This window comes from Diorhabda sublineata, chromosome 10, assembly GCF_026230105.1.
Source record: "Diorhabda sublineata isolate icDioSubl1.1 chromosome 10, icDioSubl1.1, whole genome shotgun sequence".
Lineage (NCBI taxonomy): Eukaryota > Metazoa > Arthropoda > Insecta > Coleoptera > Chrysomelidae > Diorhabda > Diorhabda sublineata.
The window spans coordinates 14,529,633-14,557,416 of NC_079483.1; the positions used below are offsets into that span (position 1 = coordinate 14,529,633).

The 27,784-nt window shown below is 31.8% G+C and overlaps 1 protein-coding gene across 3 annotated transcripts in view; it reads left to right on the forward strand.

Annotated features, from left to right (window-relative positions):
- Positions 1-27,784, forward strand: part of LOC130449318 (cell adhesion molecule Dscam2) — a 241,842-nt gene that overhangs the window by 57,245 nt on the left and 156,813 nt on the right. For all 3 annotated transcript variants that reach the window (XM_056787055.1, XM_056787058.1, XM_056787056.1), the window contains exon 2: positions 25,377-25,703. In XM_056787055.1, the coding sequence (XP_056643033.1) occupies positions 25,377-25,703 (327 nt within the window). The remainder of the gene's footprint in view (positions 1-25,376; positions 25,704-27,784) is intronic.

A 27,784-nucleotide genomic window follows, 5' to 3' on the forward strand; every position in this document is an offset into this window, starting at 1 on the left:
TTGAACCTAAAATTATAAGCATTACATTCACGTCAAAAATATTCATTTGAAACGTATGCACAATAAATTTGTAAGTATATATGTATAGTATTAACTCCAAAAACATATAATCCGGTTCATATGTTATCGGTAATGAACATCTATTTCAATAAAAATGTTTCAAAATTTTTGACACTTATCCCAATATTTATTTATCAGCAAATAATGGCTATGTTCCCGAGATAAAAATCAGAGTTCTCCAAGGGTAAACCTTGACCCATTTCTTTTTGTAAAAACCCGATGAATAATCAACGTCCAACATAAAATTATGGTCATTGTTTTCACATTGCAATTCGAATTCGTTTGAAGAGAAACTATGACTCAGAAACTTTTTGAGAAACGATATGCGTAGAAAAATATCTGAAAAATTAGGCAAAGGCTTTATTCTTCGTCCCAACAACGCGCTTTGTAACAAGTCGCTTTGATTCACTCGAGTTTTTTATCGCTGAAAGTTTCCTTGTCTTTCCACATCCGTCTTACACACCAGATTTAGCACCATGCAACTTCTGTCTCTAGATAAATATGCTAGATGAGTAATGTTTTAAAGGCAAAGTAGGTGAAAGGCAATCCGAAAAAAAGTTTTATTAAATGCTTCCAGCCATCGATTCAACTTTGGGATTTGTGCTGTGCTAACCATACCAGTACTATGAATGAAAAAAAAGAAAAGTTTTATTTTATCTTACTACTTGTTTTCTTTTTGTTTTTATTAAATTATTTCATCATATTTGTGCTCATACCATATACAATAAGAGCAATTTTGTGATGTACGTTGTTTTTCCTAACTTAGGAATCCTAAGGCATAAAATTATGGTTGTTCATCATTCTAGATGCAAATTAATATTTTTTGAATTTGATAATATATTAGAAAATGTCTATAGACGCTGAAAAATAAGTTTTTATTATCATTTTCGGTGTGTCTTTCGCAATGAATCCTTATTATCAAAAATATGTATTGAACATTAATTTTGCATGTACCTGTGAATTATACTAAATGATAACGATCTTTCTACTATTTATTCAGAGCATATTCCACGCAGGTGGCTATTTATCCTTCCTGTCAGTAATGGAGTCCCTCTCGTAATCATTAAATTTTCTAAACACACTGTTTACAATACACCAGCACTCACAATTACACTGTTTGTGTGATACGCGTTCCTGAAGACGATTACTTGGTTATAGAAACGCCTGTCAGAGTATTAGTGTAGTGATAGCGTAATCAGTGTGCTGAGTATGAATATCACCAACAGTTCCGGGTTATCCAATTTGATTGAATTGTCCATTTTCATTCTTTCAAATATAATTATTTCAATAACAATTACATTCTTTAGCCGAATTTCCTCAATTTGATCTCAATTGCAGCCATTTTCTTCTAATAGATAAGAAATTGGTTTGAAAAAATCGAAATTACAGTATTCGAGGAGATAGAACTCGATACCACCGACGGGCTCGAAGTTCCAAATCCACATCAACAAAGTAATGGCAGTAACCGGTAATCGAGCATTTGCGAGGAAATTGTCGTCTATAATTTAACTTTTATTCTTCCATGTCTCGAAATAAAATTCAATTTCAGCGTAGTGAAAATTCTTATCAATTTTATTTCATTTATATTTTCGTAATCTCGCAGTTACGTGTTAAAGTTAAATTAATTTTTGAGAAACTGAAAAATTTAACAAGCAACTTCAAACAGCAACATTGAAATTTGAGAATGTGGCTCAATAATTGATATAATACATGCCCCAAAAAAAAACTTACCAAGACTTTCGTATTCTATATATTTCCGCTTACATATAAAATTAGTATCACTTTATTATTCACAGTAGAATCCATTTATTATAAATTCGCCTTATTATGAAGTAATTACAAATCGAATTTTGCATACTCTAGCATACTTTGTATCGAACAAAGAATTTTTCAGTAAATACTTACCTGAAAAGTTTGTTTATTTTTCACAAAATGGTTAGTATGTGGTCCGCTTGGTGTGACGTCTTTGTTAACTGAAAGTCGAAAAATGAACCTTATGTCCCTAATTGAAAATATATCGACACTCATCTATTTTATGAATTCTCTAATGTTCCTACAAAGATTAGGGTATAAGAAATGAGTCTTTTACCCTGATATCTCTTTCATTTATGCTCGTACAAAGAAATGCTAGGAAAATTTTGCCTTTAAATATGATAAAACTCCATTTTTAAAGAAAAAATACTTTTGACTTGATTTTGAAAATTGTTCATATAAACCGCAGGTTTAGTGAAAATTAGTAAATCATATTGATATTATATAAAGGTATTATGGAGTCATCTCACCACTCCTGATGGGAACTATTAGGATTTGTGAATCTTATAGTTAAATGATTTAAAGTGTCCCCCATTTACGACTAGGCACTTGAACTCCATTAATCGTCTCGGATTAATTAATTTTTGTCTTATATTGTTGTAACTTCAAACCATAATTATTCATAGTTACTGTATTCGATAAGATTTAGTATTTAAGGCAGCTTGTACACGGATACTAGGTTCTTAATAGTGCAATATTCGCTGAGGACGCTAATCGGATTATTGAAATCAAGTTTAATTATTTTCAATGAAGTGAGTTAAGTTATTTGACTAGGGAAATTTTTCCAAATGGGAAATTTTTTTTAATTTTTTCAATCGTGGCTCATTTCATGAAAATTTGGAAAAACGGTTAGTTGCGATAGATAGATAGATAATTAATAAAAAAGATTAAGTTTTATAGACAAAATGAGGTTCATAATATAAATATTGCCTACTACAGATACACCCAAGCAAACTCGAAAATACAGTAAGTTTAGTAGCATCGGATGAGTAATGAGCATAATACAGAGTAAGAAGAAGGAGTTCAAGATGTAACCTTCTATAGGAAATGTCATGGATATCGTATTTAACTTAAGAAGATTATCTATAAAGATGAATTGCAAGTACTCATTCTGACATTCTGAAAGCATCTCTTATCAGAGGACCTGTTCTTCATGAAAAGGATATGTTTGTAAACGCGGTAATAGAAAGAGATTGAAATTATTAAGTTATTCTTTGGATGATAAGACCGTTGAAAGAAGCTTTATGGAGTCTAAGAAGTCCACATTAGTTAGATGAAATGATCAAAAGAACTATTTTCATTCTTAAAAAAAAACAGAAAATTTCATCAGGCAGAATGCTAAGGTATTAAGGTACACTTTATCTCCTTGATCGAGAAATTTGTTAGCAGTTTCAGGACCTTAAGATAAAGAACAATGCGAGTAGTTGCTGCTAAAATATCAGGATTGTACAAATTACCACTAGTGATGATCTGAAGAACACCAAACTTGAAAACTTCTCAAAATTTGAATAGGAATTATTTTCATTTGAAAAACCGCTCACCATGGATAATAAAAGACATTTCCCTTGACATTTCAAAAGAAAGAAATTCGTTCCGGTGGTGGAACGTTTCTCAACAAAGGCAATTCTTTTCTCGGATAATAAATAGACCTTCACACCAGTCAGCAGATGATTTTGAGAACGATAATATAACAGCGATTTTCTTATCTTACTTCATCAGTCAATTGAGGGGTGATTCAGAACATCAGGAAATGTTATCAGAAATAATTTTTCATTTAAGGAATGAACTATGGAGTACAAATTATTCAGTATTCGGAGTTGGTGAATATAAAACAATTGAAAGTGTGCTACTTCTTTATGTTATGAAATTGAAAAAGAATCGGCCGGAAAGAGCAATAGAGCAATGGAAAAAATTCTATTTGTGACAATCTACGTAACAATTGTTCAGAAGAATATGGTGTAGCTGGGAATTACCCAGCTACATCTTTGAGTCTATCATGATGAGAACTCATGAGTATCCAATTAGTATTTAGTTCCTACGTTTGACATTTTCAAAATAAAGGAAACTACTGCTTTTCTTCATAAACTAAACGGGAATAATTAATATTAGTTCTAGAAATTCTGAAATTTTATTAAATCTTGAAAAATAAGGTAGTATCATGCCTTTTCAGGATGGTTCTTGTAAATATTCGATCTTTCTTCCTCAAGTGAGAATCTTAATACAAATGCTAGTGAAATGATATGTTCTACAATTTATTGTTCAGAATTGAAAAAAAATTACTCATAGTAAAACGTACAACAAATAGAAATAGCTCGAAGACATTGCCAACCACTTGTTCGATTGCCTCCTTGGCTACACTCAATGCGATTTTATTCATTTGGCCTACTGCCAGAAGGCGAATGGTAAAATAGAATACTTCGCTTTTTATATCTGGAAGTGGTCAAGAACATTAAATAAGTTTCTGAAAAAGAGTATTCCAATGTAACTTATATTATACTTCAAGAATACAAAACTTCTAATAGAGAGAAGAATCGAAAACAGATGATATCTTAAATTGTTTTTTCTGAATCGGAGCGTTCAATTCAATTGAGTCATCACAACAATATACATTGTAATCATATTCGCGATATTTAAAAATGTTCAACAATAAGTCAGGTCCGTAATTTATCCTTAATACAAAGTATGTAGATACTGAGCCCCTTAATACAACGCAAACAAAAAGAGCCTGTGGAATTAAACAAATTCAATTAAAAATATCTTAGGATTGGACTTTATTAATGTAACGGAGTAAATTATAGAGAGAATGTAATTAGAACGGTGTAGAATAAGTACAAAAATATGTATAAACTTCAATATTTTTAGTAGCAGGAGCCGAAATAAATGCAGAAAGGGAGAAACTTGATATTTTACCGGACAAGAGAAATTATGCATTAGTAGTTGAAGATACTAGCTACATAATAATGATAAGTAGCGAAAATATCAATACTAAAGAAGATAAGTTATATTTGCCAGTGAATGATATCTGGAAAAACCAGTCATTTGATTGGTACAAGACTATGGCGATTGGAGTGCATGTAATTTGTAAACAAACCAGAAAGCTCATTGGGGTTTATTGCGTTAATCTTTCCATCATTTCGGGTTTCTTCTCATTATATGCTCAGCCCAGTTCAGTATTTGTGCTTTTATGTATCTCACTCTATTTTCCTCCCCCAGCTCTTTCTCTATTTCTTCGTTTTTCTTTGCTCCCCTTTCTCCCTTCTGTGTTGTGTTTGGACCTACTATAGTTCTGATTATCTTTCTCCAGGTTTCTTTGAGTTTTTCTTTTTCCCTTTTGTTGATTACTGTTGTTTCCATCGCATACGTGATTACTGGTCTTAATAGGGTTTTATCCATTTTTATTTTGTTTTGTTTGGTTATGTTTCTGTTTTTAATAGGTTTTTATTTCTTCCATGGCTGTTTTTTATCCTTTCCTTTATCTCTGGTTGTTTGTCCCAACGTTATTCCTAGATAATTAAAGGTCGATACTTTTTCATTATTGTATTTGTTAGTTTTCTTTTGGTTTGCCCTCTCTTCTGGTTTTCCCTTTATTTTCGTATATTTTGTTTTTTCTGCATTTATTTCCAATCTATAATTGATTTCATCTTCTTCTAATTTGTTTATCGCCTTTATTAATTCCCTGTCCATTTGTGATAGTCTTATCATTTGCTTATGCTTCTATATATATTGGGGCTATTATCGTTGTCTTTTACCTCTACTTTATTCTAAATTTCAGTTTACAGTATGTATCTCTATACTCTTTGAGCTTCCTTTAATTGGCTCTTTCCTTGTATACTCAGTTCGTAGTAGCAAAAGCAGTAACAACACTGTCAAATTTATCACTACTGATACCTAATATCAGAGTAACAAACGCAACGTATCAACGAGTCCTCAAGACAGTTTTAATCTTGAGCATACTCTATGGAGCAGACGGAGGAAAACACTCAAATTAGAATTAAATTAAAAGCAGCTCATGAGTGAAACGCAGTGATTCACTTGGAATAACATAAGTACGGTTTTAGGGACTGTAGATCGGACGTTTTATCTGGATGAGAATCCCACATTACTGTAAAATCACCGGTTACTTGGTGCCTTTTTGAATATGTTCCTTCCTGTATCCCGGAATCTATGAAGACTGTATTTGTATTATGTTCAAATTGTTTTTGCAGTATTTACTCTAGAGTGTGGATTTGCATTAATAGTATATTGCATTATTCATACGCTAGAACTTTTTTGCTTGTACAATCAGTCTATTCAATAAATTAGCAAGGGTATTATATGATACATCTGTAAACGTCATTGGCTACCTTATATCAATAAAAAATATGTTATCATCATAAAGTCATCTAATGCTGTTAATAGTGTACAAAATTATTAATATAAACTTGATACTTTATGATAATACATCACATAGGAAGAAGTAATACATACTAATTTCCTCAACTACCAATTATAGCAACATCTTTGTTTGCCCAAGCAAGCCGAACACGTTTTTTGTTCGCCTCTACATACTCGACAAATTATAGGGAGGAACAAATTAATTTAATTATAATGCTGGACGCTCGTTTGGTAATGCCCATTTTACACAAAAACAATGATATAATGAGAAATTTCGTAGCTATGGTGGAAATAGTTTTTGTATAATTAGAAGAACCATAAATGAGAAACAGTCGGAACTTCACATAAAATATTGAATACAATATAAATCGACGAGACTATCACTATTTTTTACATAAAAACTTTTCGAGCTCTAATATGAATGTTTATAGAATTGATTATATCCGAATATCCAGTCATCTCTTAAAATACCATTGATTGATAAAACTTTTGCAATTCCTTGCATCAGTGCCTGATCCTACTCTTTGTAAGGATCAAAGGAAGGTCTGCATGAAATATATTGTCACTAAATTCAAAGTATTAGGAAATCCTTTGATTAAAGTTATGTCCCAGTGCTGACCTAGTTCACACTAGAAATATTTATTAATTAGTTCTGGAAATCTGATTCGCAAAAGGAAATTATAAACGTAGCGTATGCAATATATTCACAGTGTAAAGGATTGAAATTACTACATATTATGTTTTTGAAACATTTATTGATATAATATCATTACTCAACTCATAATCTGATGCATTATGTCGTTCTGAGTGATCGAATCATAATTGTTTGCTCTATTTTTTTGTTGATTCTCTACAATCGAAGCAACTACCTAATAGTCAAACATGATATATATCTCTTTGATTAAATGATAATGCACAGTGCGATAAGTAAATTGAAAATTATGCAATGGAAGACGGAATATGTTCGCACCCGGGTACCCGGGTGCCCACCACAGTACATTTTTGAATATAACTTGGTCTATAATAAAAATTCCGGCAAAAAATTATTCACAATCACTAGAGTTTAAGACCACTTTATATCATAAAAAAATTGCGTTGGAGAAATTGAGAGAAAGCTTTAGAATTTTGACTATTATTGAAAAAATGTACATAGTAAGCATAGAATTTTTTAATGAGTCTCTTTATATGACGGTCATTATGGAGCTAAAAATCTAGTTACTGGTCTATGTTATCAAAATAAAACAATAATGATCTATTGATCTATTACCCATGAGAATTTATTGAAAAACTCCAGACTTATTTTCAATTAACAAATGTATGTGGATATTGGTATTTTTTATATTTCCCAAATCAACATGTATGTTTTTCATCACAATTTTATGCTTTCCCTGATGGGAGTGAATAACTTTAGGAAAATGTACACTGAGTGTTCCAAGTTAGATTTTCGTAAACCACCAGTTGTGATATTCGTACTGAATACTTTCTTTATACTACCACTACACCTTTATTCTCAATTAAACTGTCTAACGCCCTTTTAACTAACCAAGTTATCGTCTTCAGGGACATAACAGTTCACATTCCGTCTCTAAAGACTTACTTATCAAAACATCAGACGTTATAATTGTCGAATCGAATTTTGAGTAGATTCACAACTGTACAAGAAAACTGGATCCATCACCACACTTCTGAAACTGAAAAACAGTTAAGATAGTCGATTCCATCTGCCGGAAGAGTGATGGCGACCGTTTCATGGTACAGTCATTGGTGTTCTACTCTCTCGGAATCGGTAAAATGATAACATTAGAATATTACTGAAATTGCAAAAGAATAGAACATTTGATGAGAAATAGACTATTTTTCCAACAGGACAACGCATATTCTCACATTTCGGTTATTACCATTATTAAAATTCACAAATAATGCGAATTGTTTGATCACCCACCGTATTCACCAGATCTGAACACTAATGATGTTTTCCCATTTTCTAACCCTAAAGTTCAACTTGCAGGAGAAAGATTCTCATCAAACGTTATCACTCACGTAAATGGCTATTTTGGGGAAGGCAATTATTGTATTATTATTTAGAAGGATTAAAATTATTAGAGAATCGAAGTATATAGACTTCAAAATGAGAAATAAAAACGATTATGTGAAACAAATATATAGATTTTTGTTAGGTCGGACAACCCTCATAAAGCTCATAGTAAATTTGGAATTGAAAATCCAAATAAAAGTTTCGGGACGTAATCGACGCAGTCAATAGTAAACGTGTGAATTTAGAAAAACATTGTTCCTATTACTGGGAATGTAATTAGGAACCTCCAAGTTTTATCACCATTAGTGCGTGTAAAAGAACTCATAAAGTTTTCGATAGAAAAAAAAAAGAGAACCAGGAAAGTAGAGCAACCGAGTTGATGAACAATTTATGTGCCTCTCCTTTTTTTCACCTTTCAAAATTCCAAGTATTTTGTTAAAGATAATTAGGTACAGATCTTGAAACACAATTTCATTGTCTGTCTTAGAGGTTTAAATCATTTCCCAGCTTATTCTATAAGTGACATAGACAAAATGACAAAAATAATTATTATTATGAAAATTTAGAATGTAACAATTTTATTATCTTTTATGTTTATATCATAATTTCATCTATGCAGAGGCAGTTCGTATAAGAGGATTGCTACTGGAGCTTTGATTATGGAAACACTGATGTAAATATGTCAAATCTGACACTGCCATCATACAGTTTGATATTTTTAATAGTGAATGTGTGCTATTTGACTTGTTTACAGATACTTGAATGATTAATCTTGGTCAAATACTGGAATTAAATCGCAAGAATTTTCGAGTGATGATGTTCTGTGACTTCCGATATGTATTAAACCAACAGCTGTGTGCCAAGTAACTCGCTTCGGTTTTTGGTGATGAAGTCCAAAACCAGCTGTTGTGTCATAAGACATCGACGCTGTGCGTGATTTTGCAAGATCGTTATCTGATATACCGTGACTTTATAGCATAATTGTACATCAGTTCCACTGGCACACATTCAATATCTAAAATAAATATCTAAAACTCAAAAACAATCGAGTGTATGGGTCTTTCAAGATGAGTCCAATCTTTGTTTGCGCCCGAAGCACTTCGAAGGAAATAGTCGTCTGTTTTCTCAAAATAACTGGACATGTCGCCACCATTCCATTTGAGTAACTTAAAACGTTCAATTCTAGATGATACACCAGCATTTGTTTGACAGAATTATTCGAAAAATGGGGGAAACCAGTTGCAGAAGACGAATCATTCTCCACCATGTCAATGCCAGTTCTCACACATCACTTCAAACAAACACGTTTTTAAACGATCAAATTGATGGCTATAGACGTACAGTCTTTTTTTTGGCATACAATGATATCTTTTATTCCCGCAGAACAAAAATAAATTGCGAGGTCAAGTTTTTCTCTGAAAAAGCGGTTCCCATCGAACATGTGAGGAATGGAATGGTAAGAAAAGGGTCCAGTTATCACGACTCTCTAGAGATTTTGGCTCAGTTTATGCGCGAAATTAGAGTTGCTTGATATGATTTACCACAAACAGACATTCTACATCTACCTTTGTCTATAGACTTGTGCAGATCGCAAAACATAATTCCTCTGTTTTTGTTAAACAATTATATTCTCGCGACAGTTGTGATTTCTTCTAAGGTAACTCACACCTACCGTAAAAATTTATTTCTGTAGTCCTTGAATTTGTTTATTCATTTATTTTTTTCCATTTGACTCACATTCAAGAGATGAATGAACTGTCGAGAATGATTTGGGAATAGCAAAGCATTGCAACTCTGCAACTTTGAAAGAAAAATAAGAACTCCAAACTAAGTTTTAGTTAGTCAACATAATATAGTTGACCCAGTTTAATATAGAAATGCAAACTTAACATTCTCATTGGAATAAACCAGTCTAGGTGTTTTGTAAAAGTGTTTGAAAATAAAATTATACAATGAAATGTACATGGTATTTTCAAAATTGAAATATTGGCTCAAATTATTTAAACAATCGAATCACTATTTCTTTAAATCTAAAAGAAATCCAAATAAGGTTTTAAGTTGATTGGTGGCAGGTTTTTTGTAGTTATTATTGAAAGAATCATTTAAGTAACTCAGGCTCTAAATTATAACCTCAATTCCCCGGTAGGAGACCGAATACAACAGCTTCGGGAAGTTGTATTCGACCTCAGTTGAAGTATTTAAATAACTAGTACTAAGATGGGGGAACAATCAATCTTAAATTAGACAGCTTTTTAATGAGTTAAGATAAGAAAAGCAGGAAACACCATTAAATTAGTGATAAAAATTAATCAAACCAAAACTATCCTCGATCTCGATTATCCAAATTAATATTTATTGCTGTGAACAATGAAAAAAAGTTACAGCAACAAATAAATTTATATTCATAGTACACTATACTATTGTATAAATTGAATCAATATTTCTATCAACGTCAATTTGAATATTTAATTTTGAATTTTATGAGTTTAAAAGTTTTTACAAGCATTTGCAATATCAAAAATCACCGGAAATCTTAATTAATTATTTTCCAGACGATGAATACATAAGTATTCAAAAGCTCGGAAAATATATCAAAGTTAGTCTACTTTGGTGTTTCCTTGCCACGGTAAAACTATCAGGGAGTCAGAAAATAAATAGAATAAATAAAAGCAATAAACACAATTCTGTATTAAATCTGTACTAACTGACAACTTCCCACTTTTCACTGTTAAGGAACTAATAAAACATTAGCAAAGATAAAATCACGAAAAGCTTCTGATCGGAACAAAATGCATTTATGAACACGGAACCAGAGTTGATTCCAAATAGCACGAGTACACTACCCATAGAACAATGTTTTCCATTTAAATGGAGATTAGCAAAGTTAGCACCATTACATAAGGCTAACAAATCGCCCCAAGTAGTTGGGGACCATCCTCCCGACATACTCAATCAAATTAAAAAACACCATTACTTATCAGTTACGAGTTAACCCAGCATTAGACAGGTGGGGTATGACAAACCCCAGCACTTGAAGAATGCAGAAAAAATATTCAAATTGACCGCCAAACGACGCCAGCGCCCCAATACCTTCAAACTAAGAGTCAAAGCTGCTTGGGGTCTCTCACACCCCACCTGTCTAAATTCGGAACTTTTTTTGAGCAGATTTGTTTTGTGTTTAGGACATGGTTATTATTTGTGAATTATCGCTTGTATTATCTCGTGTATTTGTGGGCAGGTGGGTAATAATAATAAAACATTAGGTATGTAATCAATCAAAGACCACCAGAGACAAAGGCTGTCTAGCCTGCTCTCTATTTACACGGCAATATCAGAAAACTTCTGGGTGAAAATCCGGAGCCACATACCAAAAAGACAGGGAACATGCTCTTAATGCCCACGTTCACGTGACAGAAAAACTAGATATGTTTGTGATGTGTATGCCGTGTTTTTATGCCCCAAGCGTGTAGTCATCTATTGCAAAAATTGTACTAATTGAATACACAATAACTTTTTTGTTACTAGCAAGAAATTCATTCGGTTTTTTTTTGTTTGAAAGCCTGTTTTATTTATAACACTGTGTTTCGATTTATCTAGTATCTTTATTGAAAAATTTTCAGCAAATAAATAGAAAAAAGCATCTCATTTTTTACTCTAGAAGAATTCACTTTCATGCAATATCCAATAAAACCAAAAAATAATATTTTTATATAAAGATTTCAATATTACCTACTAAAAGGGTCCAGAAAAGCATTCAAATTTTTTCAAAATTGATATCTGAAGGTATTGCTGACCGAATCAATTTGGGCCACAACTATTTTTGACCTGTCTAATGCCGGATTAAGTGGATTGGCATCATGAACTTAAATTGTAACGTTTCTTCAATTGATAGAAGTCGTACTTACATAGTTTTTCATGCAACTATACTTCGGATCACACATGTATATTCACCACAACTGTGATGATGTCTGTGATATAATATTTTTGATATAGAAATAATATTTAATGAGCCTGAGATAAAAAATTCGACATTTTCTGATAACCACATAAGATTCAAACTGAATATTCCCCAACAAGATATTTTTATTTTATAAATTTTTTTATTTTATAAGAAGGAATTTGTTTATGAGTGAGAATTTGGTTTTTTAACAGGGAAACTGTGACCTAGTTTGTAAGTTTTTCTATGAAAAAACTTTTTAATGTCTTGAGTTTTCATGGCAAAATATATCCGATTGTTTTCTTAACTTTCATACACAGAAATCTTCTTAAAACATTATCTGTTGGCAATGTTAACTATTAATACGGTTAACATTTCTTTTTGATAATTTTAAGTATATTATTCAAACTTAAGATATTTGCTTACAACTTTACACTCCTCCTTTAATTTTGGTTTGTGGTACTTCCTCAAGAGCTAGCCAAACAATCCTGTAGGCAGCGATTGTGAAGGTAAAACAAAACTTTTGAAGTAAACGAAATTTTCGAATAGAAATTCCCAAAACGAAATTAGTGAAAAACAAGAATTTCCTGGGCAAAATTATAAGGTTTTACGGTATTTACAAAGAAATTTGTAAGTATCGTCCTGGAAACGATTGTTTACAATTACATGTGAATCGATATACTCGGGTAGCGATAATGACGTCAGTACGCAAATTGGATCACGATTTGCTCTATTTTAACAATCAATATCGAATTGGGTTGAAATATGAGTATAACATTTATAAATCGTCGGGTAATGCGTTGCATACGGTGCCTGAAATGAGAATGAATAAATTTAACTGAAATAAAATGATCGAGAGGGAATGGGAGAATTGTATGAAATTGAGTGAAATTTTCTTCCAACACCAGACCATTAATCTTATGATATTCATGTTTAAATAAGTTGAAAGATCGTGTAAAAAATTTTTTTTGTATTTTGTATAATTGACCATTTCAAGAGGTTACTTTGATCAAGTAGACAGGCGTTTCGATATTGAATCAGAGAGGAACCTCCGCGAAATCCGACAGTGACAAAAAAACGTAGATATGTTTTATTGTTATTAAAATGTTGAAAAAATCGTTGGACCTAGTAACATGAATGTGTTTGTATGATTTATTGTAAAGATGAATACATTTCTTAATAGCTGAACCTAGTCATCTTAATCTAAATTATTAATAATATGTGTGGTATGTCTATAAAGCAAGGAGCTATGCATAAACCTACATTGCAGTCCTTGGACATATGTCGCGACTCTCTTCTAACACGTGCACCTACGCATAGATCAACCACATCCTTTAGATAGCCGACTCGAGCTCCCGTTTCAGCGCCATCTCTTGGCTCATTATATTTTCCTTTCTGCTTTTGGCGGCATATTTCAAATTCAAATTTTAAATTCCAGTCTTTCGTCCAGTTACTTTTCGAAACAATTTATTTCAATTGTTACATCTTCAGTGAGTTATTTCGAAAAATAACTGGACAAAAGTTGGTTAAATATAGTTCCACTTTTAATTATTAGAGAAATGGGGCTTCAGAAAGGGAAATATTGAAATGAAACAAATGACATTTTTTAATGCATTCGAAATAATACAAAATCTACATAACGATAAATACATGTACGTACGTATATATTAAAGTATTATATAGACTATGACCCAAAGGATCTATTGTGTTCCCTTTTATTGATGAGATCCAGGGGATCATCAGTGCTTACAACTGATCTATTAATCCACTCCTCTCAGAATGTGAAATGACTATAGCAGCCAGATTTCTTTATCTTTTCTTTCATACCCGGGGATAGAGGTATCGTCCTCTACACAATTTGTAGGCTGTATTATCTGTTGAGTCTAATTTCTAAAGGCTAACACTCTTCAAAACTCTATTATTTTTAAAGAAGTTGGATAAAACTGTATTTATTGTAATATTTAACAATTCAGTTTGGTTTTCAAACGTGTTATGGTTATTACAAAAAATATATTGATAATTGTTACTTGTTTCACCTTTTCATACTCCTACTGGAAGGTCTGGTACTTCAACGACACCTTGAGAAGTTGAGGGCTAAGGCACAAGTGCAGCTTCTCTTTACGTTAAACTTACCCGAGTCATTGAATAGCTGTCTTGTACGTCCATATACTTATAGGTAAACGAAAAATAAAAATAAAAATTGAATATTCTCAATATCTATGGAGTATACTGATTCAAAAGTCGTCGCTATATTTACTGGAGTACAAGGAGGATACACAAAGTTTTGCTGTCTCTTTCTGAGTGGGCAGTCGGGCAAGAGAAAAACAATACAAAATAAAAACTTGGCCACTAAGAAAAATTCATGGGCTTTAAAATGAATCTCAGTTGGTGCTAAGTAAGAAATTTTTTATGCCACCAGAAGCGGAAAGCGTAAAAAAAAGAGCTTGGGTGGCTTTTGTGGGTGTTTGTCATAATTTTTTTGGGAATACAAAAGCTGAGAACTACCGACAAATAATTCAGAAGCTTCTTTCTGCTTATAAAGATTTAGGATGCAATATGTCAATTAAGATTCATTTAGATTTCTAGAACATGGTAAAATATTACATTAGGATATAATGCAGATTGAAATCCTCCGCACTGGGAAATGGTTAGCAGCAAGGTTTGCTGATTTTTGATGGTCAATTCGCCGAGAAATTTTTTTCTTGCGGACCAGTGAAATTTTTATTATTAATTAATCATCCTGTATTATATTATAGATAACATGGAATACTCATATATATTCCATTTGTTGTAAATCACAGTATAAATTCTGTATTATTCAGCTATTGATACAATAGTGTCACTCTATAGAGTATATCCATCATTAACATGATACCACCACATCCTTCAGACAAAAGGGTAATTGATGCGAATCTGGGCGTCTGTTACCCGCCTCACCACTGTCCCTGGAACTGATTGATATTATTATCAAGCTACATTCTGAAAGATACGGAAATCGGACGTAATTTTATATTGTTTTCGAATCACTATTTATTTATAAAGAGTGATTCATTAGGAATGTGCAATCTCTCCACTGTATAATCTATCATTCTTGATATTATTGTCCTTCCTAGTATGAAATTTTGAATGGTATTGTGGGTTGAGGACTCAAAATAATACTGTAAAAGAGTTTTTCTAAAATGCCAATAAAATAATAATCAGATAAGTTTGGTGCAACAATATAAAAACAGGCATATGTGTATATATGAATGAATAGGACACGCCGTATCTGAGACAAAATTTAGACAAACTATATAACATAAACTAATAAGAACATTTTGTATGAAACAGAAAAATCAAATTAATAGTCATTTAAAAAAACTGATACAATCGTATATAAATAAAAACCTGTGCACACAACATACTTTTTTAAATTATTAGACTTGAGTCTAAATATAAAATACATATTATATGCATATTTCGCATGAAGAGATAATTCATCAGTGAATGAATATTTCTATACTTTTCCAATATAAATAACATTTTATCATCTATTTTTTTATTATGTTCTCGACAATCATATTCATGCTGGTATATTCTGTATATACTGTTTAGTCATGCCGATGTAACTCTTTTTTTATAAAATAACACCACCAACCCTTGTACATTCTGGAAGCAGTTTAATAATAAAATGCTACTCAACACCTATTGTCATCTAAGGTTTTTCAAGATTGTTTTGAGAGCTAGAGAAATGAAAATAGCTTTAAACTATAATCGAAATTCTCTGCCCTATAGGCTAGAATTAATCTGCTTTAGTAGGTTTTAATACGAGTACAGATTACACTGAAGCACAAACTCCATAGTTATTTTCACATGTTTTGTCTTTGGCTTAATGGCAATTTTGGAAATTTTTGTTTCTTTCATATTATGACTCATTAAAATTAATCTTGTCCAAGATCAGATTCATACTTCTGAAGGTATACTCGCCATTTATTATCGTGCTATTAAGAGATGTAAATATATGTCTTAAAAAGAGTATCGTTCATACAGCAGTAGCAACATTCAATAAGTTTACAAAAGTTAAAAGTATACTGATTTCCTTTTTTATGAAAAATTTTGGGTCGCAAGCCATTTTTATAAATAATTTTGACCGAAATCCTACAAAAAATTAGAGTCTCACACTGACTCAGTCTAACATAATGAAGGTTTGATATCATTAGACCTTTTTGAAAAATCCACTAGGCGAATATCAATTGCTACTTCTGGTGTTATGAAAAATTCTATCGTTCAACACTATCATGTATTTCTACAATATTTTTTCTCCTCTTAAAACTTCAAATCATGTAATTGTTGGAATAGATTTTGAAAACTGGGCCGCTTCTATGTTAAAATTGATCTCTCTTGGCATTTACCTGAATCAGAACAAATACGAGAAATATAAATATTCCAATTTGGATATCAAATTCCATACTCATTGATGGATATTGGAATTTTACATTCTCGTCTTCGGTTGAATTGCGATTTGGGAAATTATTTTTGTTATGTTTTCTCGTCAAATTTATCTTTTTTAAGATTTTGTTACATTATAGAAGCTATACGCGTCATTGTGTTTAATATTTTTGAGAGTTGTTACTTCTTTTTTAATTTTCTGAAATGGATATTGATCCTACTGTCATCTACATATTAATTTTCTTGTATCAAATCAGATACTCCAGAATTCATTTGTTTTTTTGTTTACGAATCAAATAAAGACGTTTCTTCTTATATATTTTCATAGTTATCAACTACCCACAAGTATAAATTACTTGACAAGGATCATTTTCTGTTCTTTTGTCCATTTTATTATTACCTATCTTAGTGAAGATGTTTAGATATATTTTTTCTGCGAGTATTTCCAATTTGAGATAATAATATTGACTCAATTTTGTAAAAATATAAACAACGTAAAAATAAGAAGATATGTATGTTTCCAAAATAAAAAAATGTGGTATTCACACAATGCTAACTCTCTAAAACTAAGCTATCTTTTATAAAAGAATATTATGAATAACAGTGGTGCTGTTCTTCCGAATATTGAAGAAGTGTGTAAATACACATTCATTTGCAAGTGCATACTGTTGTGTTACTGATTATGAGGGCTGTTATTCATCTGTTCTTTGTGATAGCTCATGAATATATGAATAGCTCTTACACCCTTCTATGCGTAATTGCTTAATCTGTGCCATAATATATCGCTCTCTCTATTAAGCATTCATTTACGGAACATCTCATTTATAACTCGAATCCCGAAAGAGCCACGCCTTTAATGGAATGTAATCCTCGCAATGAAACAATCCACATTCAATCTCGAAAATGTAGACAGCGTAAAAAAGTAAAAAGTCCTGACGCTAGACGTCTCTTTCGTTTCTTCCTGTCTTTATGTTCCGGAGAAAAAGTTCTAATTTCGATGATGTTTCAGTGATTTTCAAGGATTAGCTTCCGATTACTTAGACGTTCTTTTTATAAACTGCAAAACAAAAACTTTTATTTTGTATTTCATGAGAGTTACCTCGAAGCAAAATAAGATATTTCAGAAACCAATTTTCTTATTTCATTAGTTAAACAATAGAAGAGGATGGAAAAAGGAAAAGTTCTACATCAATTGAATTGCCCTAAAGAGATTTTATGAAATTTCATTCATATCTATACTTGCAGAATTATCTATTCATTATAATAAATGAAGACTTAACCCTTTGGTCCGCTTCTGCGCCAGTTATAAACCCAAATATTTGTTCGTCACCACATAGAATTGTAATTTAATAAAGCATGTCTACAGTTGAAGTCCGAGAATCCGGGTACCGAGAATCAGAATGTCGCGCTACGTGAGGTGATTAAATACCTGCCTTTGAAAGAGTTGACCCCACGCAAATTCACGAAGAGTTATTGGAAATAATAGAGGAATCCAAAAAATCATATGACATCGTGAAAGGGTGGTGTGGTGAGTTCAAAGGTGTTGTAAGATCGACGTATGGTTATATTGGACAAATATTACAAAATATTAGTGTTTCATAGTATGTGGTACATATTATACCTACTGAACATTTTGACATTGTCTGCATGATAAGTAACATCAAAACCGAGCTGCACTTATAGATGCATATTATGCTAATTTGGTTTCGAAATTACGTGAGGGAACAATTTAAAAAAGGAGGGCTGAAGTGCGCAATTGTGTTCAATCGTAACAACGCATTTAGTCACAATTCCGCCATTGAAATGCTCCTCCGACAGCATTTGGTAAACAATTACTGATTGCTTAACAAACCTAAGGTTACCACCTGCGTGGTAAACGATTTGAATATTGAAGATTGAATATTGAATATTGAAGGATCTAAAACAATAATGGAAAAATGTGCTTACATAATCGTTATAAGGATCTGAAAAATAATTATTTCATTGCAAATATGATAAATATAAAATATAAAAATACCGAAATTGATTTTTTTTGCTAAATCGCTCCAAATTATTCAGTTAGTTCGATATACGTCACGATATAAAAATCAAACGTTATGTAGAAGGTCAGTAACACAACCTTTTGTAAAGAGCTCCAATAGAAGTCTTAAAAGAGTTATTCACGCAACTCCTGCAAAATGTGTTACTACATCAAAAATTGAGAAATGCTGAAACTATTGATTCGTATACCCGCCAAAAGAATATGAAAGAATCAATCTGATGCTGCTGCCAGAAAAATCAAAAGAGTTATGAAGCAGCTTATCAAGAAATAGTGTCACTCAAAGACCTACGTTATTAATGAAATAATAAATTAAAGATATTACCTATTTTTGTAGTTAAAAACTGTAAATAATATGAAGGAGGCATTAAAACAGAATCATACATTTCTTGGAGTACCAATAAATGAAAAAACATTTGTACTACATACTATCAAAGATCATATCACTGGCATGAGGAAAAACTTGAAAGAGATTAATAATTATTCTCCAAGAGCCACTTCTTTACCCCTTCCACATCCAGAGAGTACATGCCGATCGGCGGGAAGCCAGGTTTTCATTTTTTATATATTAATCCGCTCTTTTTTCTATGCAATCTATTCTATCTTTGGCGATTTGTTACTCCTCTTTTTTTTAGGTACTGTTTTTATTTGGCTCTTGCAAATTTTTGGTTGAAGGACTGCATTGAGGGTATTGATTTTTATTGATTTTATAGTTTTCCCGTGTTATCCGTGAGATTTATGTAATGTTATTAGTTTCTATTCTCCCTGTAATCTTCATATCATCAATTTGTATTCTACTAAATCGTGACATTTCATAATTTTATTACTTCTCTTTGTATAATCTTTCGAATCGTAGTATTGATCTTTTTATTTTCTATTGTCTTTTTTGTTGTTCCATATATGATCTTTTCTTATCCGCTAGTATCCTTTCTCCATTGGATATATACTGTTCCTTGTTTGTCTTCACCGCTGCTATTTCCTTACCGGCCATCATTAGTGTCCATTTATCTTCATTTTATGATTTTAGTTTTCTTGATTTATTTTTTTCTATCCAATTTTATTATTAGTATTACTAATAATATGATTTATTTCAAACTGACTGTTTGGCTCGGATAAGTGTATGATTGCTACCAGTTGAAAAATGGTTTAAAATTGATACGACATTAATAATAGTTTTGTGTTGAGGGAATGTAGTCAATTCTATGTTTGCTGTGATTGTTCGGACTCATTCATCTCTTTTTGTTGTTTTCTCTCCAAGTAGTTATTTATCTTCACGATTCCTCTACTAATTCCCATATATTCATATATAAAAATAGACTAATTAGAATGTTTTTTTAGTTTTAAATCTCTAGCCAGGTTACCGTGTGGAGTGTTGTTTTTTGATTGGGTGTCATACTCCATGCCTTTTTATCTATCGATTTCTCTTCTATTCCTTCCGATTTTATCTTGGCAGCTTCTCAATCCAAGTTTTTCTTGGTTTTCCTTTATAATTTTTACATGCTTTTTGGAGCGCCGTTTCTTTATGATATTCTGATTTTGGTATATGTGTTAAGCCATCTCAATTATGATTCATTTTTCTGATCTCTAGCTGTGAAATCATACAATCGAAAAAAAGTGATTTTGTCTGGATACCAAATGAACATTTATCGCCTTAATCAATTCTGGATATTCCAGATATGATGCTAGTGTAATAGTCAAAATTATCCATTTAAAAATGCGTACTATATTGAATGAAGTGTTACTAACATTCTGGAAGATATTTTCAAACGAGCAATGATCCACGGAAACTTTACACATAAATTTCAAACGACCCTATATATTTACATTTTAACGACTTGAGACGGGTGAACGATTCAATTTTCTGAGAAAACTCAACGAAGTGAATAAAGTTGAATGTACCTTAAAACTTTTCGTGGAAAATCTGAATATATCAGAATATTCTACAGCTTGTGTTGACGATGGTACTATCCTAAACAAACATAATACTTTCAGATATTATACTTTGAAATAAAAAATAAGTTTGAAAGGAATTTCTTATAAAAGAATTGTTCACCGTTATACTGATTTTGTTACATCATTATTATACAGCGAGATTGTCAATTAACAAATAAATTAATTTTTTATGTAATTATGAGAGTACGTTTAACAACCCGAAACAAGTCAAATTATTTACCAGGCTTTCAACAACTCGTATAAACATTTTAAATGAAATGATATAGCAGCATTGAAATAATCTTCAATTCTCTATCCAGTAAATAAAACTTCAGGATATTTTAATAATGTTAAATAAAAAGCCGGTATCAGTGCTTTCAACGATGGTTGCTGGTATAATTGGACGTATCCTGTGGTCGCAGTGCGCATGTCATTCGACATTAGTTTTGCTTCCACCGTTAGCATTAGAACATTGGCCATGGAAAGTCGGTTTCTTTGACCTGCGTCAAGGTATTACCCAACATTAGAACGAAGTTTCTTCTCCTTTGGCTACGTGTTTTGTATAAAAAACTGAAGTTGCCAGTATCATCCAGTTTATTTTATGAGAATTCACATCTGTTACATGTTGTCCATCACTTTTTTACCAAACAATCTGGTTATCAATCGAGTTTATTAAAACGCGACATCAATACCGGCAACTTGTACACACTATATATTTTTTCACGCTTACCTGCGGCGCTGCGTCCAGCCTTCGTCTAAAGTTCAGCCAACATTAGAAGGTGAATGTTGACGCAAACCTTGGATGCATCGTGTAGTTGCCGCTCTGCATCCAGCTGTCCCTCCAATGTTCAGCCGTACGCTAAAACGCGAATGTTGACGCAAACGTTGGACAATTTATTATTTATCTTTCTGCCAAAAGAGAGGAATTGTTTTCTAATGATATAAAAATGCCACTAAAAAGTCAGCCTTATTTGAAATTTAAATTATTTATTTTATGAATCATTCATTTTACAGAATTTGAAATTTTATTTTTCCAAAACGCAATGACTTGAGATATAAATATTTATTCGAGTGGGTGATAAAGCTCATGTTGAGGTAAACAGAACAGTTAATGAGAAGTATCGGTCTAAGTGGAATAGATAGAATGGAAATTCCCTAAATTTATAACTGTTAATGATTTTTCCAAATCTTGGAAATCAAAATTGAATAACGAATAGAAATTGGTCGTGAAAAGAAATACTTTGGAACAGAATCGAAAAAGAACGCATTGTAAAGTTGGATTATAAAATTCAAGCTTGTTGCTTACAACAAAATGATTAAACATATATTTGCCTCCTGTATTTGATGGGTTTAGCTTATGCCAGTGTTTCCCAAAGTGTGGGACGCAATTCGCCACAAGATCAGGAAAAATTCAGCTGGGTCATGGCAAAAAAACTATCTTTCTCTAAATTCAATATTCTATAGAAACATTTTCAAGTACTTCAAGTCTCGTGCAATAAATTGTAACTTTTTAACGAAATAGAGAATGATCATAAATAATTTTGTATTGTAATTTTCGATGGCTTTTAATAGGAAACATTATAAAACGTTAGTTTGAGTTAAACAAGTTATTTTTGAATGAACACCCACATCTAAAAAAGATGCTTTTTTGACTTTAAGATAGATTCCATGATTTCAAGTGGATAATATGGAATAATTAAAAAAATAACTCAATTGAAACAACGACTTCTAAATGAAAATTTCAAATATTTTGAAACATTATATAAACATATTAAAACCAATTTAAACTACAATGAAGAAGATTTACATTTTGAACTCAATAAATAACACTAATTGATAGTTTTGAAGACTACTTTCCGAATATTCCTCTATATAATTTGTAAATCAAAGATTTTTTTGTTGATACTGAATCGGAAGAAAAAAGTTTATGATTTAATTGAAATTTTTATGCTAACTCCGACATTAAAAAAGTGTTTGAAACTGTATCACTAATTAATTTTTGATTGATCTGTCAAAAATTATTATCCTAGCCTTAGCGAAAAAGCCATACAATTATTAATATTCAAAAATGAGTACCGAAACAGATTGGATGACCTAATTTGAGAATAAAATCAATCCCAATTTCAAATTACTATGTGATGAAAAATAACATCACCCTCGCATTAAGGGAAATTTTTATGTGAGAAATGAACAAACAGTTTGAATTTTTATTTCTATTGAAAATAAAGCTTGTTTTGTGATTTTTTTTTTATAAAGTGGATCGCTAAAAAATTTAAAATCTCGTGAAAGGGCGGCGGCCAAAAATGCTTGGGATACGCAGGCTTAAACCAATGATTGTATGTAACCTAACATAAAAATTGGAAAGTGTAAAAATACACTGTCTCACACTTATATTTGTAGCTAAAGATCTTCCAATAGGTATGTCCTTTTTTCGTGGGGCAAGTTATTTTAATATTGAATGAGCTACACCTGTTTCATCTAATAGATTATTAATATTTTCAAATATCTCACAATATAGCTGCCTAGTGTCTCAGGAGTTCTTATGCTGGTTTTAATTTCAGTAATAATAACAAGGACATTGGTAATTATTCCAAAAAATCATATTTCGAAAGCTTGTTGCATATAAGCTTCGGCAGACGATTTTGTCCAATTTTGGATTGACGATTTATTCTGAGGAATAATCTGTTGATTTATAATATTTGGGCCACTTTTTGCCATCAGTTTTTCAAATAACAGGACTTTCTATTGAAACTTTGATTTCAGTACATTCTTGAACCACCTTGGCAAGTCTTGCTGAATAAAGGGTTATATTTAACACGATTTGTTACAGAACCATCGTTATTAGAGTCCTTACAAAACAAGTAAGTCAAGTAGCTTCCCCACCTTGCTAAGCTAATTCTACCGTGGCTATGTGATAGAATTTCCGTAGCAGTCCTTCATTTTCATTCCATGAATTTATCATTTTCGTTATTGACGAAACTTTCGAATTTTTTAGGGTTCGTCCTATAAAATCACGGGCAGTTACGCTTGTTTTTCGATAGGACAATAATAGCTTTATTATATTTTTCTTGTAACGGCTTACTCAACTTAAGATCCAGATGGTTTTGCCGTAGTTTCTTTAAGCTCTATACCATCTTTTCTTCTCAAGTTTACAGTCATCCTTCCGCCGTCCGATTTCTATCTAATTGATACTTTCTACAATTGCAAAAGTCCATAAATGCTTTTCATACAAATTTTTTACTGTAAATGGTATTTTTTTGATATGATTGATTCTATAATTTCATTAATATTCTCGTTAGTATTACAACCAAATCATCACATTTTGAAATATGAAATATTTGAAACGTTAAAATCGAAAGGAATCAATATGTATTCATGGCAACATGATAAAGTGAAAATAGACCATGGAATCTGTTTCAGTATAATAAATATCATTGGTTTTCTACAGGAGAAATAACATTGTCTTTAGATTAGTTTCCAATGTTTTAGTTCATGCGAATTGTCTAAAAATATCAGTATATACTAAATTAAAATAGTTGTAGAAATTTATAGTAGAAACGGTTGAGATTTAGCATCACGTGTCTAATACATCAGCACAGCATTCATATGAATAAAGTCAAAATTTGTATACTGGGCGAATAAGTGGAATATCTAGAAAATTTTCAATCAATTTACTTCCCTATTAAAATGTCAATATTATATTTTATATAATATATAAATACCTTCCTTCAGTTTTTCATAAATTTCCTTATAAATGACAGGAATGAAACGATATATATTGCTTTCCAAAATTCTGTAATTAAACTAGGGCTCGAAAAATTTTCCTTGTAGCTAGGTACCTCAGTATTACAATGACTTTCTGATCTGCTGATAGTACGGTCTTCGTAAAGGATTTTTTTGTTATATTTTTCTCCATGGTTTTTCAAACGTCTCTTCATCCATTATCAAATATTGTTCTTACTAGCCAGGTCTACCTGAACTGGGTCCATTAGGTTCCAAAAGCAAGGAAGCAGGTAATATAATTATTGCCTGAGGTACACTAATCACTTTTTCCTTATTCACTTAAGTAAGTAAATATAAAAACTCTGTTAATACGTAAGGCCACGGTGGTTTTCTCCATCACCACTCACCCGTATCAACTTCCCCTAGGGGTGGTAAATATCCTTTGGTCTCCAGGTTATAGTAAGGGAGTTTGGCTGCGGTGGTTGGAAGTAGGTGGTTGTGGCTCGCAAAATTGTGAAAACATATATTTCTATATATGAGGACTTCTGAAAAGATCTCAAAATTTCTGGAATGATCTATATAATTCAAAAGTGTGTTCAACTATTATAATAGACTTAGATTGTTCTAGAAAGTTCTGAAAATTTCTGGAATGATTTGGAAAGTTCGAGAAAAATATTCAAGAAATTTCTAGAACGAGAGGAGCTCTAGAAATTTCCCTAATGATCTGGAAAGTTCCAAAATGAGTGCAAATTATTATGATTGATAAGAAATATCAAGTTTCTCATAATCTAAAATAGAAACCTATAGTCTCTATGTTGAAAAATGTATCATTTTTTTATACTATTAAACATGCGATGTATTTTAACCCGAGCAACACCTGGTTTCGCTGCTAGTATTGAATATAATTTTAAGTTAGGAATGTTTTAACTTATACTTGTGAATTTTGGGTTAGTAGTAGCCATGATGCAATGGCAAGAGAATTGCATATTGCCAGCGACGTGCAATAATCATCTTACATATTAGTTTCTTTGTTACAGAATCTATACAAGCTTTTGACTCGCATTTTCGAGGACCTTCATTTGTAATGGAACCTCCTTCAAGACTCGAGTTTTCAAATTCAAGTGGAGGATGGCTTGATTGTTCGGCTTCGGGAAGTCCTCAACCTTCAATAGACTGGCTTTCTGTGGATGGCACTTCTGTTGGTGACATATCAGGTGTTAGGAGAGTGCTTAGAAACGGTACTCTGTTCTTACAACCTTTTCCTGCTCAATCCTATAGACAAGACGTTCATAGTACTGTTTACAGATGCATAGCAAGTAATACAATTGGAAGAGTTATCAGCAGAGATGTACAAGTAAGAGCTGGTAAGTATTCATAAATAAGAAGCATAGAATTGGTATATTGTCCAACAAAACTTAATCCACTAACCGGTGACTCAGTAAAATAGAAACTCGAAATGCCGATAAATCTTATATCGGTGATAACTCAGTATTATATCGAAGAGCCATGTGAGTTTGAAGACAACTAGAAACAAATCTGGCGATGAATTGGAGCTGAAAAATAAAAAATCGGTTGGTAGCGAAAGGGCCCGTGTAGATCTCATTCTTTGCCGAAAGCATTCATAATCTGATAACATATATTATAAGCATTGACAATTGAAACTGACCAAAACAATCAAAAGAAGTAGTAGTAGTAAGAGATGAAGCACTAGTAACAAATAATAGACTTTTTTCTCTAATATTTAGCTTAGCAAAGATATTAGAAATAAATTAATAAAAAAAGATTGGTTATTTCTGGAAAAATTGAAATATTATCTCAAACTCGGGTTGATAGTAAAGACAACTCCCTAAAACGCGAAAATATATGATTCATTGGAAGTAAAACAACCTCGTCTTTATATTTCATAGATCTTAAGTCGATATATGGTGGATGACATTTTAGGATATGCAGACGAAATCGTCATGTACTGGATAAACCAAATAGTTACATGTACGGCTTTTGGCAGTATTTCAAATCAACTAATAATTTCTTTCAAAGAATGGAATCAATATTGAAGATACCACTTGTAAAAAAGGAGCATAACCAGTATCTATTAATTGTTCTAGATCTAAAGATAATGACAATATTCTTAAATTTCCAGCCCTATCCGTCTATAAAGATTTTGAATTTTAAGAACTCTTCCATATTTTGCAAACCACTGTGTTACATTGTCATCGGCATTGTCGAGTTGTTAATCTTAGGCGAAAATCCTGGATCTGTTTTATCCTGATCAGTAGTCCTACACCTCTGGTTCTGTTCGGCCTTCTTTGTTCCATGACTGATAATATAGGACAACAGTATCGGAACTCATATTTATTTCACCAGCAATGTCTCAGAACAACAGTCTAGCTTCTTAAAGATCTACTATTCGACTTCCCTTGATGTCAGTCTGCTGGCGATAATTTGCTTTTAGAATTACGACTTCAAGTTTAGAGTGTGCGTGAAGTATTGTTGAAATAGAATAATATTATCTGGGGTTTGGGTTTTTATGCCACTGAGTATATTAAAATGAAAAATAAAAAAAAACGTTCATAAATATGTCTCATTGAATATTCAGTAATTGATTCGGAAGCAACCAAATACAAAAGCTTTTCATTTTCGTCGTTAAATTATTTCTCCCAATTTATACTCCGCTGTGCTTAATTAAAAACTAAATTCGTTGCGACATTATTGTGATTAAAAATTGGAATTACATTTTGCAAGGAACATTACAATGTGTTATTTTAAGCCGAACAACGTATTTCATATACTGTGATTATTTTTTTAAGTGAACATGACATTGTTTTCAGTGAAACAATTCAAATAAGTGTCAATTATCTTAAAATGGATCGAAGTTATATTCATGCAATATGTTATATTTTATTGGCTTAAGAATTAGTTCCAAGAATCAGAAATTACATACTGTAGAAAGGTGAAACCATTACAGCCAGAAAATTGAGAAAAAATGAAACTCTTTACTGAGGATCGGTCAAACTTTTTAGCAAAAGTATTTGAAACACTTTATGGAAGTGTATCAGTTTGTCTGACAAACAATGTGAATTTTACATGTTTTTGTTTTGGGCTTTTATCAAATAAGATATCAGTTATCGCCTTGAAACCACGAAAGGCATAACTACAGGAATAACGGCAATATTTCTATCAAAGATTTCTCTAACAATGTATCTAGGTATGTCGTGATATGCCGATGCTGTGGCAACGGAAACATGAATAGAAACATTACAATCATTGCAATTGAAAAATATTTACGTGGAATATAGGCTTGAAATTTTAGGTCTTCGAAAACGGCGGCAGTAGCCAAGTACCCCTAGTTAATAGCCGGATAAACAATCTTTGACAAAAAAGCACTGATTTACGCATAAAGGTATTCAAATTTCCATCTGATGTGAAAATAATGCAGAGGAAGTTT